Raw genomic sequence first — 14,717 nt, forward strand, 5'->3', positions numbered from 1 at the left:
AACAACATTTGATAGGAGCGGTTCGTTTATTAGGAAATACAAATTCTTGAAACTTTTTCTGCAAAGGACATAGTTCCTTTTCGACACCTGGAACACTTTGTACAATGGTGCAAATACATAACATATCTATTGTGGTGGTGATGATACGCATGCGCGAAACTTGAGCAAGCTGGCTAACCTTTGATTTCTTTAACGACACGAATACCTCATTTAAGGTTTTGACATGACTTAATTTGGCTTTGAGAAATAAGGAATTTGCAGAAGGTTAGAGGTGTCTGGATTGTGTCACTCATCAGCCAACACCGAAGCAATCAGTTTTACTGACCGTGATTAAGCGAACACGGACGTAACATGCAGAGACTGCTCTCGTTTTCTTGAGCTATTGGACCTTCCGTCGCGAGCTCAGCAGAATTGCCTGCTTGCCTGCCTTCACGAGGGGAGCCAGCCCAGTCTTGTCAGCGCGCGACGGTGTGGTGGAAGATGGCGCTAGCCGAATGGAAATCCTAATGACAGTCTCCAAATTTGCCTCTTTTTGTACCATGGTGAGTGCACAGCAGTCTCATACTGACATTAGGCAGACTATGGGGGGATACGAATACCGTGGCTGCACTGTTATTCGCTTTTAAAACTGTGCAATTATAAATAAAAGCAGTTTATACGGGTTTCTGTGCTAGCCAAGCAGTTTTCCGACCATTGCAAAGCAACCAGCCACCCACTGCCTTCTTCGCTCTGCTCTTCTTGCTAACGGCAGTAGATGGACACTCTTGTGTTGATTGTTTTTAACTCACAGTTTACGGACATATTTGGTTATTATTTGTCGTAGTACAAGTACAATGACAGTGCACCTGCTGCTGCTGGGATTCTCAGCTAACTAGCTAACGTGAAGGCAAGTAAAGCTAAACCAACGTTACAGCCAACAACTGGAACACAGCTGGATAATGGATGACTTCCGACTGAGAGACGATTAATCTGCAGTATGTGTAGGGGAATCGTCAAAAAAAGGTTAAATTGGTGTGTTGGCCATTGACAAACTACCAGATATTATTAACGCAGGTAATGACGACATGGTTTAACATTAGCTACGCAGTTGTGGATCCGTTCCAAGTCCATGTCCACTCTGCACAGTTTGTTGCTGTCTGCACATTGTATCGTAGTATATAATCCCTTACAAAATCATGCTAGAGGGATATGTATTTCCATAAAGAGCCAGCCAGCTCTGGTTACAAAATAAACCTCTGCACTTTAGTATTTTCTATTTTGACACATGCAGTTTTGTCATCCCAGCCGAGTTTTGCATTTAAAAGCTTTTTGGGATGAGAGTCAGCACTGGCCAGGGACTTAACTGTCGGTTAAAGATGATGCATGCTTTTAGCTCTAATGGCATGAAGGGGCAGAGTGGAGGTAGTATGGGAAACATGCATGGTCTTGAAGGCGTTAAGCACCCATTAGTTTTTTTTTTTCTTGTTTTATCCCAGCAACAAATGACCTTGAAAATGCTGCTGCTAGCATCTAATTTGGTTAGTTACTTACTGAGTAAGAGGTAGTATTTATGTAATTTTGTCATTGTTATGTTCCAAACAAATAGCTGAATTTGCAGTATATCTTGTTTCAAGAAAATAACAGATTTTTTTTTTTTTTTTTGGCTCTGTTCATATACAGGGCGCCAATGCCTCTGCTCTGGAGAAAGAGATTGGATCTGAGCAGTTTCCGGTCAATGAGCACTACTTCGGCCTGGTCAATGTAAGTGAATGATACACAATGCAGGTCCATTGTTTTTTATAAATTTCCACCCAACTCATATGCACACTGATTCTACTGTACACCATATTTGATTTTAGTTTGGAAACACCTGCTACTGCAACTCGGTGCTGCAGGCTCTGTACTTCTGCCGGCCATTTCGAGAAAAGATTTTGGCGTACCGCAGTCAGCCTCGGCGGAAGGAGAACCTGCTCACCTGCCTGGCTGACCTTTTCCACAGCATTGCCAACCAGAAGAGGAAAGTGGGCGTCATACCACCCAAGAAGTTCATCACACGGCTACGCAAGGAGAATGGTGAGATGAAACTGATTAACTCAGGAAGATTGGTGTGTTCAAAAGAGGCCATAACAGAGTGTCAAGTCATCATTCTAACAAAAATAAATTCCTTATTCTCTTGTTTCTCCTTGTTGGCTGATTATTCCCACAGTTTACGGAGAACATTATATCCAGAGGATCCTGAAGTACCTGCTGAGCACGTAAAACAGCTGAATTACAACTCTAAGTCTCTCTTTTTGTATATTTTCTCCCTCAGAGCTGTTTGACAACTACATGCAGCAGGATGCCCACGAGTTCCTGAATTACCTGCTCAACACCATTGCTGATCTGCTACAGGAGGAAAGGAAGCAGGACAAGACCAATGGCCGCCTTGCCAACGGTACGTTGGACTCCCAGAACAACAACAGCAATGCCACGCCCGCTCCCACCTGGGTCCATGAGATCTTCCAAGGCACTCTGACCAATGAGACACGCTGCCTCACCTGTGAAACGGTAAAATGCTTCTATTTAATCTTAAGGGGAAATTTGAGTGGATTGCACCAAACATCCTCTACCATGTGTCACCATAGTCCTGTTTAAACACACTTTCATTCAAGTCAAACAGTCCCACTGCTGATGTCAGGGTTCGTAAACTTACAAAGATTAAGTGTGTTGGCACATGTTAGAGAACAGGTTAGCACTGTGTGTGCTATAGTTTCCTTTCAGTGCGTGCAAACAATGTCTTAAGCAAATACAACAGAACGACATACAGTATGATTTTTACTTCCGTATGGCCACAGCTCATAGTTTGGTAGTAAGACATTTCATTAGTATTCCAGACTGATCAAGCAGATGTATTTATCCAGGATTTAGATTTAGATGCTTTTAGCCTATTTTGATGTCCTCTTTTCTTTTTCAGATAAGCAGCAAAGATGAGGACTTTCTGGATCTTTCTGTGGATGTAGAACAGAATACCTCCATCACACACTGCCTCAGGTAAAACAACCACATGTAGAAGCAGATCTATATCAAGCATTGAGGAAGTAGAATTGGTACTCTAGTTGATTGACAGAAAGTTAATCTGCAACTATTTTGATAATTAACAAAAATAAATGTCGATAAAAAATGTAAAACATTTGATGGTTCCAGATGCCCAAGGGAGGGGGAGCGGCTCTCGTTTGATTTATTTCTTTTAGTAAATTGAATTTCTTTGGGGTTTGAACTATTGGTCAGACAAAATGAAGTCAAACGTTTGTGGTGGACAGTTTTGTTTTTGTTTTGTTTTCAAGACTAACCATTGCTCAATTAATATAGAAAACAATCTACAAATTAATTGATAATGAAGATAATGGTTAGTTTTTATACTACTAGTTGCAGGCCTAGTTGCATTTTTTTTTTATGTTACAACTCCCTATTTAATGTAATGCAAAAATTGACAAATTATAATCTAGGATCATGGCACTGGTGAATATCACTGGGGCTTTTACATATTTTTGAGCCTCTAACTTACAAAATAGTAACATTATAGAGGTTGTGATGAAGCATGTAGTTTTAATTTTTTTTCATTTATGCATTTTATTTAAAACAAGTCTCATGAAGTTCGTTTGCCAGCTGTTGGTTTGAGGCTGCTTCCTTCATTGGTAAATGACTGATAAAAGATCTGTTTGAGTCAGAAGTTTGAAAAAAACGTTCTCACAATTAGTAAAGAACACAAGGTGAAAATTACACTCTGCACTGTGTCCTTCACCAACCTGCATGAAGGGAATTCAGTATTTGAAATGACAACATTTATTTGTAGATTTGGGTTTCAGACCGACCAGTTTTCTCTTACTTCCCCTTCTCAGAGGTTTCAGTAACACAGAGACACTGTGCAGTGAGTATAAATACTACTGTGAAGAATGTAGAAGCAAGCAGGAGGCACACAAGAGGTAAGTGCCAAGGTTCATTCTTTATGTATGAATTTCAGTTTATTCAGTGCATTGCTGTCTGTTGGTTGGGTATTTAGACCCTGTGTCTGACAGTGTAATATTTGTGATTTAGGATGCGTGTAAAGAAGCTGCCAATGATCCTGGCTCTGCACCTGAAGCGCTTTAAGTACATGGAGCAGCTGCAGCGCTACACCAAGCTGTCGTATCGCGTTGTCTTCCCCCTGGAGCTCCGCCTCTTCAACACCTCTGGGGACGCCACCAATCCTGAGAGGCTCTACGACCTGGTCGCTGTGGTGGTGCATTGTGGGAGGTGTGTAGGTGAACACACAGCCAGAATACAACACCTTATAACCGTCTCCACAGCAACCAGAGACGCAGAGAAGTCATTGTGCTAATAATAAAATGCATTTGTGTCTATTGGCCCAAGAATAAAGGCACATTAGAGTCTAGGTCGCATCTCACATGAGAAAACACAGACCATCATCCATCATTGTTCAGCTGTGTTTTCTCAGCGGCAGTTTTGACCCAGAGTGAGTGGGAGTTAGTCTGTCTGTGTTTATGCAGGGTGTTTCCTTATCTCTTGCATAGTGCATGCTGGAACAGACTCCGGCCCTCCATGACTCTGGTAGGAATAATAGAGTGAGGAAAATGAATTAAAAGGTCAGACTTCTCTGGACTTGAGTGAGTTAGGAGTCTTACAGATGTAAATTATCTGTCTGAGTGTCTGAGTCCTCTCTTCTGCTGTTAAGCTGAACTCCCATTTCAGCTTTGCCAGGGTTATTTTCAGAGCAGGGAGCTGTATCATGGAATTGATTGCAATGGTATGAGGCTATATACTGTAGTGTGAGAGGGTTCCATTATTGTTATATCATGATGTGCTTAAATGATACAGTATGTTTTCTATATCTGCTTCAAGTGATACAGTAGACTCACACCACAACACTGATTGTATCCTAATACAAAATCACAATACTCACTCAGAAATTAATACTTCAGTCAGCCTTTAAAAAGTTATTCATTAGTATTAAAATCAAACTACCCCAATAGTGGTATATTTAATAAATCGGACTATTGGGAAGAAGTGACCCCCCCACATTTAGTTCACTTGCTGATGTAATATATTTTCATGGGTGTCCTGGTTGCAAAGTGGTTTATGTTGCTGAGGATGTAATCACGAAAAGGCTGCACAGTAAAAGCCATCTATTAAAACAAGCTGATCATGACTTTTCATGAAAAGCACAGAATACAAAATCTTAAGTTGCAGTAATGAGGACAAACATCGGGTTAGTCAGGTTTAAACAGAAATTTTACATTTTTAACTTTTGTATATGTGGATCAGTTTCACATAAGTCAAACAGTTAGGGGAAGAGCTGCAGGTGCCTATGAAAGTGGGGGAGAACCATATAGTGATGTTAAGCAGTGCCTGTTCTCACGCTGTGGCTGTCGCACCTTGATAGTTGTTGGGTAATACCTTGAAGTTGGAATAACAAAAATCCTCTTAGAAATCCAGTGAACCACACTTAGCCAGTGTTTTAGAAAATATGCCAATTTGACCTACACACTAGAGTTATGTTTCCTTTTTTCATATAGGTTTGGTCATTAATTACTTTTCTTCATCAAGTGCATACTAACCACAGCTGAAAACACACATTTATCAACATTTTAATATTAGATTTCTGTCAGTATTGGCAATCTCTATTGTTACCTTTTAATGTCATATTCAGTGAGTCCAATACCCGACTAGCTTCAGTGTAGTGCTGGTCTGACGTGATCAGTCATTCCATTTTCAACATGTGACATGTTTAGTTTGCAGCTACACAGATTTATATTCTATTGAAGTTCCACACACGTGTTTCCACTTGTTCTGCTGATAAGACCTCTGCTCAGGTTGAAGAAGGGTGGAGCTATGCAGGTATTACACAAAGTCACCGAACTTCACAAACAAATAAAAAGATGATAAAGGTGCAACTTCTCCCTGTACTGAAACTAACAGGCGGAGCTTTGCACTTAGTTATAGAAATGCCAAGTCAAATATGGGTGTCTCACATCAACCAAATACAGTTGTTCAGTGTAATTAAACCCAAATTAAATGGGTATGGTGTTATGCTGTCAGTGTCCAGTATTTTAATCTTAACATGACAAACTCTGTAGTGATACAACCATCCCAAGGAATCTAATCAGGTAAAATAGTGAGAGTGGGCCATGGATGTATAGGGCCTTCAATGTCTGGATAATGAGATTGTCTTGGCTAAGATTTACTTTTGTACAGCTGATAGTGTTTTATTTCTTTTCAGTGGTCCAAACAGGGGTCACTACATTGCCATCGTGAAAAGTCATGACTTCTGGTTGCTGTTTGATGATGATATTGTAGAGGTGAGTGAGTCTGTTTGTAATACTTTAGTTGCATGTCTTTTTGCAGAATATTGGCTTTTCTAACGCTGCTGTATGTCACCTGTCTGTTCCTGTAGAAAATTGATGCACAGGCCATAGAAGAATTCTACGGTCTCACTTCTGAAATCTCCAAGAACTCTGAGTCAGGCTACATCCTCTTTTACCAGTCCAGAGACTAAATGTGGATTTTGAGTGTTTCACCACAGAAACCAGGAGCAATGCTCTGTTCCCTTGTTGTGGGGAAGAGTGGACCATAAACACACCACAGCAGCCTGCATGGTGTCCTACCTGCTCGCACAGCTGTAATTCATACCTGTGCTTTCACGCACTCGGCGCTGCAGCTCAGCCATGGAAGTTCCGCCTATGTACCAGCTGTCCCTCCCGGCCTCTGTGTCTTTCCCACCCCATCATCCCCTTCACTCTGGCTGGACGCTGCTGCTGCTGCAGGGACAATGAGACGATAATGAATGAAAACAGTGTCAAGATTGTTTTTAAAAAAAGACATTGAATGAGAGCTGTACAGATGTTGGCTGGTCGTATGAGTGGCGTATTCGTTTTTGCCTTGGGTGTGGGGTTGAATGGGTATTTAACAATTCATGATGTAATATTGGCCTGGTGTTTTCACCCCTCACTCTTATTCTGCGCTGGGATTTACTGAGAGTGGATCATGTTTTAGATCATGGATGGAAAGGAGGGCGCGTGGGGGGTGAGTGTCCCACTTATGGGGCCCACTGGGTTGTGTATTTCTACAGTGTACAGAATGGTATTTGTATAAATATTACAAGAAGATAATATTATCATTGGAAAATGTTAGACCTTGAGAAGATGTATTAACACTATGGTGCACTTTTGATACCGTTTTGTAGGTGTTGGCAAGTTTAATGTGAGGGTTTGCTTGAAAAGGCCTGTTGTGAAGCGATCATTTTCTGTTTTAAAGAAAACGAAATAAAGCCGGTAAGATTGAGGCAGGGTGTGCTCTCGTTACTGTCCCACAGGTACGCACTGATGACTCATACGAGCTCAACATCGCCCCGTAGCGGTGTCATCTGGAAGCTCTGCCTTCCCACTGCAACAGGAGCTATTTATAATCCATTCAGACTCCAAAGGCAGGTGCTTTGGAATAACGCCCACGCGCACACACACAGCCGACTTAACGCTTGGTCAGCTAAGTGTGTGGTCAGATATATGCACATCAACAACTCACCCACTGGCTCCTCATCAGCCGAGGTGTCTTGGAGGCTGCGCCGCAAGGATGGAGAGACGAGGCAGAGAAGATGGAGGACAGGACAGGAGAGGGGAGGGAGGGAGAGGAGGAGGTTGGTGACACACATCAGGGTTGCTGTTAATAGCACAGACAAGACCAGAATAGCAGGGCGTCGCAGGAGGTAAGCGAGTCCCTGTCTCCAGCATCTTCATATCTGAAACTCGAGTCGGGCAGCACAAAACCGCACTGAAACTAACAAAACACTGCAGTTTAACGCAAGTGCAGGTGAGCCAAGAGCAACTTAACTGGTTGAAGAGCAAATGTTACAATAGACATCCACGGCTCAGGTAAATGGTGCATGTATAACTGAAACAATAAACGACTAAAGGAACGTGGGAATACAGAAACCTGAACACCACACACTCTTGCACCTCTCTCTGTCCTCGGGACAACAGAGACCAGACATTTGGCTGTCGAGAGGAGTTCAACCAGTCTTTGGGAGTCTGGCCCATTTGGGACTCCTCCTTCATCATCGACCCCCTCCTCCCCTCCCCTCCCCTCAAGCACATACACACCCCCTCCTCCTTTTCCTCTCTTCTGCCGCTGCTCCGCTCGCTGCTCCCTGCACAGCCGCAGTCCACGGCGATGCGCCGTTAACGGCAGAGCCGCTCCGCGCTCTTTTCTTCTTCCATCATCCCCGTTTTCAGGCAGAGAGGACCAGCATCCCCCTCCCCGGGTGCGTCTCTGTCCCCCGGCGCTGCACCGTCCTTATCAATAACATGGAAATACAAGACTGCCGTTCTTCCATCTAGACGGAAAGTCTCACCTCACAGAGTCAAGGTAGGCTGGGTGGCGGCAGAATGAGATTGTTGTGCATCCTTTACATGCATGGAAAAAAAATGCAGCCTGATTTTTTTTTCCTTCCCTCCTCCAGCATCCTTTCGCTGACGTGGAGCAGCCACTGTGTTTTTCTGATGTAAGGTGCACAGGGTAAAGCAGCACCATATGGCCACCAGTGTGAGGTGCATGTATGGCATTAGAGAGAGGCTTTATTCCCATAACGGGTGCGGTATCTTCTGCTGTGGAGAGCGGCACCTGGTCTGACAGCTGCGTGAATTATTGCCGGTGCCGGTGAAGGGTTATTGATACCCGCTGTCAGGAAATGTGGCCTGCAATGTGCTGCACAGCGTGCTTTGGTTTTCTATTCTCTTGCATTTCCCTTGGCCATGCATTAATTAATAGCTCTTACGTGTGGTCTAACCTATGTACAGGCCTCTGTTATAATAGACTACTCAGTGCGTTTAAAATACATTACTTTAACTGTCTGGAACAACTAAATCTTAGACTACATTTTATTGCTGCGCAGAGTTTTTTTTTTTTTTTTAAATAGTTATAACCAAAATGAAATGGACTATTTTTTTGTGTAGCTCAGTGTTTTCATTCCTAGTAACAGCAGAGTTAAGGTTAGTGTGTGTTCCTGCATAATGTGCGTTCACAAGGCCTACATACACACTGAGGATATAACCTTGGCTGTGCCCATTTTTGTGTTGTGGAATGAGTAACACAGGTGTCTCAAAAGCAACACGCATTCAGTGGTGCACAGAGGTGGGGTGGTAGCGGTAGTGGACAACAGCCCCCAATGTTTTTGTCTCACTTTAATTAAATTGCAAAGCTAAAAAGAACAAAACACACACACACAAATGCTCTTAGATTTATTTATATGCATATTTGTGTGAGTGTGTGCCTACCACCAGTCTTGTTTTAAACTGACTTTGTGTATCAAACTATATCATTACAGTGTGTTTGTGTGTGTGTGTGTGTGTGTTTGTGCCAATTTCAGACGGGTGGCACAATGAGTGAAGAACCACCGGTCACCCCCAGCTGGCTTACCCCTGACCCCACAGCATGGGCCAGCGGAAGCGGGGGGCCGATGGACAACAGCACCAGCCTGGGGATGTTTCCACCAGAGGACTCCCTGCCACCCAGCCAGCTGCCCCTGCTGGTCAACCCCTGGGACATTGTGCTGTGCTCATCTGGGACTCTGATCGCCTGTGAGAATGCTCTGGTGGTGCTGGTGATCTGGCAGAACCCTGCGCTGAGAGCCCCCATGTTCCTTCTGATCGGAAGCCTGGCGCTGGCCGACCTGCTGGCCGGCCTGGGCCTGGTGCTTCACTTCACCTGTGCCTACTTGCTTCGTTCCGACTCGGCCCAGCTGCTGACTGTGGGCCTGGTGGTAGCCTCCTTTTCCGCCTCCGTCTTCAGCCTGCTGGCCATCACTATCGACCGCTACCTGTCGCTCTACTATGCCCTCACCTACAACTCAGAGCGGACAGCGGCCTTCACCTACACCATGCTCGTGCTGCTGTGGGGCCTCTCCCTGTGTCTGGGCCTGCTGCCGGTCACAGGGGTCAACTGCCTGGCAGAAGAGGCTACGTGCAGTGTGGTGCGGCCGCTGACGAAGAACAACATCGCCGTGCTGTCCGTCTCCTTCCTGCTGCTCTTTGGCCTCATGCTGCAACTCTACGTCCAGATCTGCAAGATTGTGATGCGCCACGCTCATCAGATCGCCCTCCAGCACCACTTCCTGGCTGCCACACCCCACTACGTCACAACACGAAAGGGCGTGTCAACGCTGGCCATCATCCTGGGTACCTTTGCGGCCTGCTGGATGCCATTCACTGTCTACTCCCTCATTGCTGACTACACCTACCCTCCACTCTACACCTACGCCACGCTGGTGCCTGCCACCTACAACTCTGTTATCAACCCAGTCATCTATGCCTTCAGGAACCAGGAGATCCAGAAGGCGCTGTGGCTGGTGTGCTGTGGCTGTGTGCCTGCCACGGTGGCCCAGCGTGCAAGGACCCCTAGTGACGTCTGACCAAGCAGACCCAGGTGGGAAGAGAGAGGCGCCCTGGGTCAGCTCTGCTCCTCACTGGGTCTGTCCAGTGTCACAGAGAGCAGCAGCAGGGGAAGTGGCAGAGGGCTGTGGCTTCAGCTCTGGCTGGAAATGTCACTGGCAGAGGCAGTTTGGTTAGTTATCCACAACCCACCTGGATGGATGGCATTTTTTTCTTTGTTGCAATCACCATAGGGCAAAGTATCTCACTGTCTTCCCTAGTAAAGGCAGCCACTGCGCGGGCGGCATCCCGCCCCCTCCTGTTCAACCCGTGCCACGCCCTTCCTCTGTTCTGCAGAGAGCGCTAGGTGCATCACATGTTACAGGCAGCAGCTGTATATAGAATGTGCATAATAGTTACCAGCACCAGACCTTTGGTTGACACGTGCTTGTTTTTGTTCAAATAGAGGGGGAGGATTATTGGTTTGCGCCTCTGTGCGTGCGTAAAAGCGCACGGCAGATTAACAAAGCAGTGTGTGCGGTGAAGAGAGGAGAGGAAGGGAGAGCGCGTCCGCGGTTGAATACGCAGGCATTTCCACAGTGAAGCCCGTCTGGAGCAGCATCCCGGCGCTCTGCTGCTGCACTCTGAACGTGCGTCGAAAGCTAAACAGCCGCGGAGAGCTAAAAATAGACCCGGTGCTCTCTGATCCGCGCCCTGCGTCCTCCACAGACGCCGAGAAAGAAATCAAGCCGCTTCTTCTCCTCCTCGCCTCTCCCATTTTCTGTCTTCTTTTCCCTCTGGATTGTGCGCGAATGTGTTTTATTTGCGCTTGCGTCTGGGAGGCTCAAGACAAAGCCCTAGGAGACCCCCACCATTAACCCCTTCTCCTCCACCTTTTATTGGTATGGAGGCACCAAACCTAGGCCTATAAGCCTATCGGATTATGTAACCACATTATATCCCTCCTCTTTCACCTTTTGAGTCGAAATTGCTTTTTGAATGTCAGGAGGTTGCTTTAGAATTTCACTGCTGTTTATTTGAATAAAGGCCACGAATTAGAGTGATAGGGAGCCTAAGGTCATTTTAAAATGAATATGAAATATAATACCCCTAAATGAATCCCATAGCAGATTAAATCAACATGCCTATGATGAAATCAAAGCAAACCTATAGACAAAAGCTTACATGGTGTGTATACTAAAGTATACAAGGGATGTCTCTGCAAAATCCTGAATGTAATTCCATCTATTTGATATTCTTTGGCTCCCAAAGAGCCTCACACCGACCACATTATATCTGATCTGCATGCTAGACTTCAGTGTAATTTGCATGCAACGAGCACAGATCCACTGTTTTCCCGCTGAGTTCAGTGAGGTAGGTCACATAGGCCACTGGAGGCAATGTGTCATGGTACCCTGATGTCATCATGACCCTAAAAATTTTGTTTATGTACAATGTGCCGCAGTGTACTTCACCAGCAGATACGAGCTTAGATGTCTGCTTTGATCATGCTTTGAGGTCAATTTACTGTAATTTAATAGGAGCCCAAGTCACAACCCCCCACCAGCTGCTCTGAGTTAGTTATCTGTTATCTCTTGGTCTCAAAAGCAGTCTTCTGATTCCTCATTCATACACATCATGTCAGCAATAACTAGCCAACGAATGGTAGTTATTTTTTAGATGTGAAGCAATACTCAGACAGCAATAACATCCACGCCTCCACCCCCCCCTCCCAATGACTTCTTCCTGTAGTGTTGAAGCACCATAACGGCCCCGCTCGGGTGGGGATGTGTTGTAGTGAACAGGCTCAAGTGATGCTTCAGTGATACATCTTCGAATGGGTGGTGGGGTAATCACTCCTGGGCTGGAAAAAGTGGACGGGATCAAACGACTCATTTGTCTCGGTGACACCGCTGCCTCATTCTTCCACAATGCTTTTTCCAACCCAAAATCAGGCTTTGATAATTTCTCACACTGGGATGAAGTTTTTTTTTTGTTGTTGTTGTTGTTGTTGTTGTTGTCGTCGTTGTTGTTGCCTCTGCCTTTTGTGAGCATATGAACTGTCCTGAGTGTCGTAACCTCAAGTGTCAGTGTGTGATCTGGGACTGTGTTTTCGTGCATACGGTATGAGTTGCATGGCCTCTGGGTGTGTGCATGTGTGTGTCCGTGTGTGTGTGTGTGTGTGTGTGTGTGTGTGTGTGTTTGTGTTCCAGCAGCTCAGCAGACCGTAATCTGTCTCCTTGTGTCTTGTTTTTGTCGAGGGGGTGGGGGCGGTCTGAGAAATACAAATTCCTGTTGACCCCCTGACCTTAAGAGGATAATGCTGCCAGTCTTCCTGTCAATTCTGAGAGAAGTGGCCTCGTTACGTGTTTGTAGAGCTTTTTGAAGGGAGATAGGACTAGGATGTGGACGCTCCAGCACTTCAAGCCAAAGTGAAAGGGACTCTGAATGAACTGGGGTCCTAGTCCTGCTGTGTGTTTTCTGTCTCCTTTATATCACTAATACTCTACTCTACTTTAAATCAATCTAGTCTGGTTGAGGCAGGTGTCCGTTAAGTGACCTCTGAATGATTCTATGAGCTAAAAATGGCCACTTCCAATTGCAAAGATAATGCTTCTTCATTCCTTCCTTGCTGCCTCCCCTCTCAGTAAGCCCAATAGAGGTATAGCCCCCGGTCTTCGTCTTTCTGACCTCAGATCAGGAAAGCATTAGAATAAAAGGGGGGATGAGAAAAAGGAAAGCTGAAGAATAGCATTTCTGAGCATTGGAACGTAGGCTGTGTATGTGAACTTGTGCACAGTGTCAGACTGAACCCTGTAGATATTTGATGAGCACCAACAGGTCAGGCTGGCACACCACAAACCATCACAAACTCTTATTCCTTTACCTTTGGAGAAAAGTCTATTTTGTTATATTCATTGAAAAGTTCTATTTTTTTCCACTTTAGTCTGGCCTGAATTCTTTCAGATTCTGATGTTGTATGATAATAATGGCGCTGTAAAGCCTTTTTCTGAATGTAGTAATAATCAAATTGTTTATCTGATACTCCCTCCTCTTGACTCATTTGTTTGTGTAAATAAGGCATGCATAAGAGGAGGGACTTTATACCACCGTGCATGGTGCTACCAAAGCCAGTCAAACTAGGGGATGAGTTGGGTCGCACCATTTTTTTGACTGACACTTCTCCACATCAGCTTTTAATGTAGAATTTGTCCTGTCAGGATTCACTTTCCTCACTTCAATATGCACCAGTTTGCAAAGGCTGGTAAATGGACGATTGAGCAGATGGGGCTACACAGATGGAGGATGTTTGAGAAAAAAAAAAATGGTATGAGACTTTCTCTGATTGGTGAATGTTTTCCTCCTCTCGACAATATTGTTGAGATTTTCACGGTTGAGCAGGTGTGAACAAGGGCTTTGTATCCAAGAATAGCTAAAGACTGTGATGTTGGATGTAATACTTCTCTGTATACACACACCTGCTTATCTACTGAATGGTTTCACAGTGTAACGGTACACAGAGATGTACAAAGCAACTGGGGTTTTTGGGAAAACGTGTGGCCGATAACGGGCTGTTCAAGTGAGGAGGTGTGTTTCTGATCGTTACTAATCTAGAGCTAAATATCAAAACACTCAAGGGCCTGTGAATGTGAGTGTGTTTTGGGATGGGGTTTGGAGATAGGGGGGACACCGCAGTAACAGCATCTTGTGTAGACGTATGCGTAGTTTTCAATGTGAAATGCACTTTATTTTTTGGATGAAAATGGCACAACAAATTAAGTATCTGCAAAATGAAACGTATTAACGATAATCAACATGCACTAACTTAACTGAGATATTGTAAAAACATTTGTGTGAACGTGGTGTCTATTTTTCCAAGGTGTTAGTTGTACTTTTTATTGCTTTGGTTAGTTAACTCAATTGAGAGATCTTGTTAATTTTGTATTAAAAACAAACATGTGCTGTGCATAAAACTCCTGCCTTGACTAATTTGTTCATCCTCGCCCTGGCTCAGTGCCCCCCTTTTCGCACTCTTCTGTTTCCCTGGCAACTCCCTTCTTAGCTGTACTGTTACCATGGAAACTGAAGTCTTAGAGCCAGGTATGTGTTGACTCTATGCCGACAGTGGAACAGAGACATGACAGCCCAGCCCTGATCCTTCATTCATTTCATTCATCATTTTATTTTTCTCTGGGTCAAAGGTTACAGAGCTCACACTAGCATATACATGACCCCCCCACCCCCCACCCCTTCCCACTCGTCCCCTCCATCACAGCAGTGAGCGATTGCAGACGCAAATGGCTCAATCAATTATCATATTTATGATCAATAAGACTTTTT

General features: G+C 44.6%; 2 protein-coding genes across 4 annotated transcripts; both read left to right on the top strand.

The window, feature by feature from the left end:
* Positions 1-29: 29 nt before the first annotated feature.
* Positions 30-7,296, top strand: usp12a (ubiquitin specific peptidase 12a). Its single transcript, XM_056365012.1, has 9 exons — positions 30-542; positions 1,660-1,740; positions 1,839-2,052; positions 2,291-2,526; positions 2,933-3,009; positions 3,858-3,941; positions 4,054-4,251; positions 6,236-6,314; positions 6,410-7,296. Exons 1-9 carry the CDS (start codon positions 495-497, stop codon positions 6,509-6,511), a joined length of 1,119 nt encoding a protein of 372 aa, XP_056220987.1. The 5' UTR covers positions 30-494; the 3' UTR covers positions 6,512-7,296.
* Positions 7,297-7,605: 309 nt separating this feature from the next.
* Positions 7,606-14,350, top strand: gpr12 (G protein-coupled receptor 12). 3 transcript variants are annotated; one of them, XM_056365015.1, is made up of 3 exons: positions 7,606-8,376; positions 8,471-8,526; positions 9,377-14,350. In XM_056365015.1, exon 3 carries the CDS (start codon positions 9,389-9,391, stop codon positions 10,415-10,417), a length of 1,029 nt encoding a protein of 342 aa, XP_056220990.1. In that variant the 5' UTR covers positions 7,606-8,376; positions 8,471-8,526; positions 9,377-9,388; the 3' UTR covers positions 10,418-14,350. The 3 variants fall into 3 exon arrangements, with proteins under 3 accessions (XP_056220990.1, XP_056220989.1, XP_056220988.1); XM_056365014.1 differs by having other exon boundaries at positions 8,471-8,512; XM_056365013.1 differs by lacking the exon at positions 8,471-8,526 and having other exon boundaries at positions 7,610-8,376.
* Positions 14,351-14,717: the final 367 nt, after the last annotated feature.

This window comes from Seriola aureovittata, chromosome 20 (genome assembly GCF_021018895.1).
Source record: "Seriola aureovittata isolate HTS-2021-v1 ecotype China chromosome 20, ASM2101889v1, whole genome shotgun sequence".
Lineage (NCBI taxonomy): Eukaryota > Metazoa > Chordata > Actinopteri > Carangiformes > Carangidae > Seriola > Seriola aureovittata.

Excerpts from the sequence above, each read along its gene's own strand:
- usp12a (XM_056365012.1), top strand. The coding sequence starts at position 495 with ATGGAAATCCTAATGACAGTCTCCAAATTTGCCTCTTTTTGTACCATG. Across the intron at positions 3,010-3,857 it reads TCCATCACACACTGCCTCAG|AGGTTTCAGTAACACAGAGA; the intron begins GTAAAACAACCA and ends TCCCCTTCTCAG. Across the intron at positions 3,942-4,053 it reads AAGCAGGAGGCACACAAGAG|GATGCGTGTAAAGAAGCTGC; the intron begins GTAAGTGCCAAG and ends TTTGTGATTTAG.
- gpr12 (XM_056365015.1), top strand. The coding sequence starts at position 9,389 with ATGAGTGAAGAACCACCGGTCACCCCCAGCTGGCTTACCCCTGACCCC.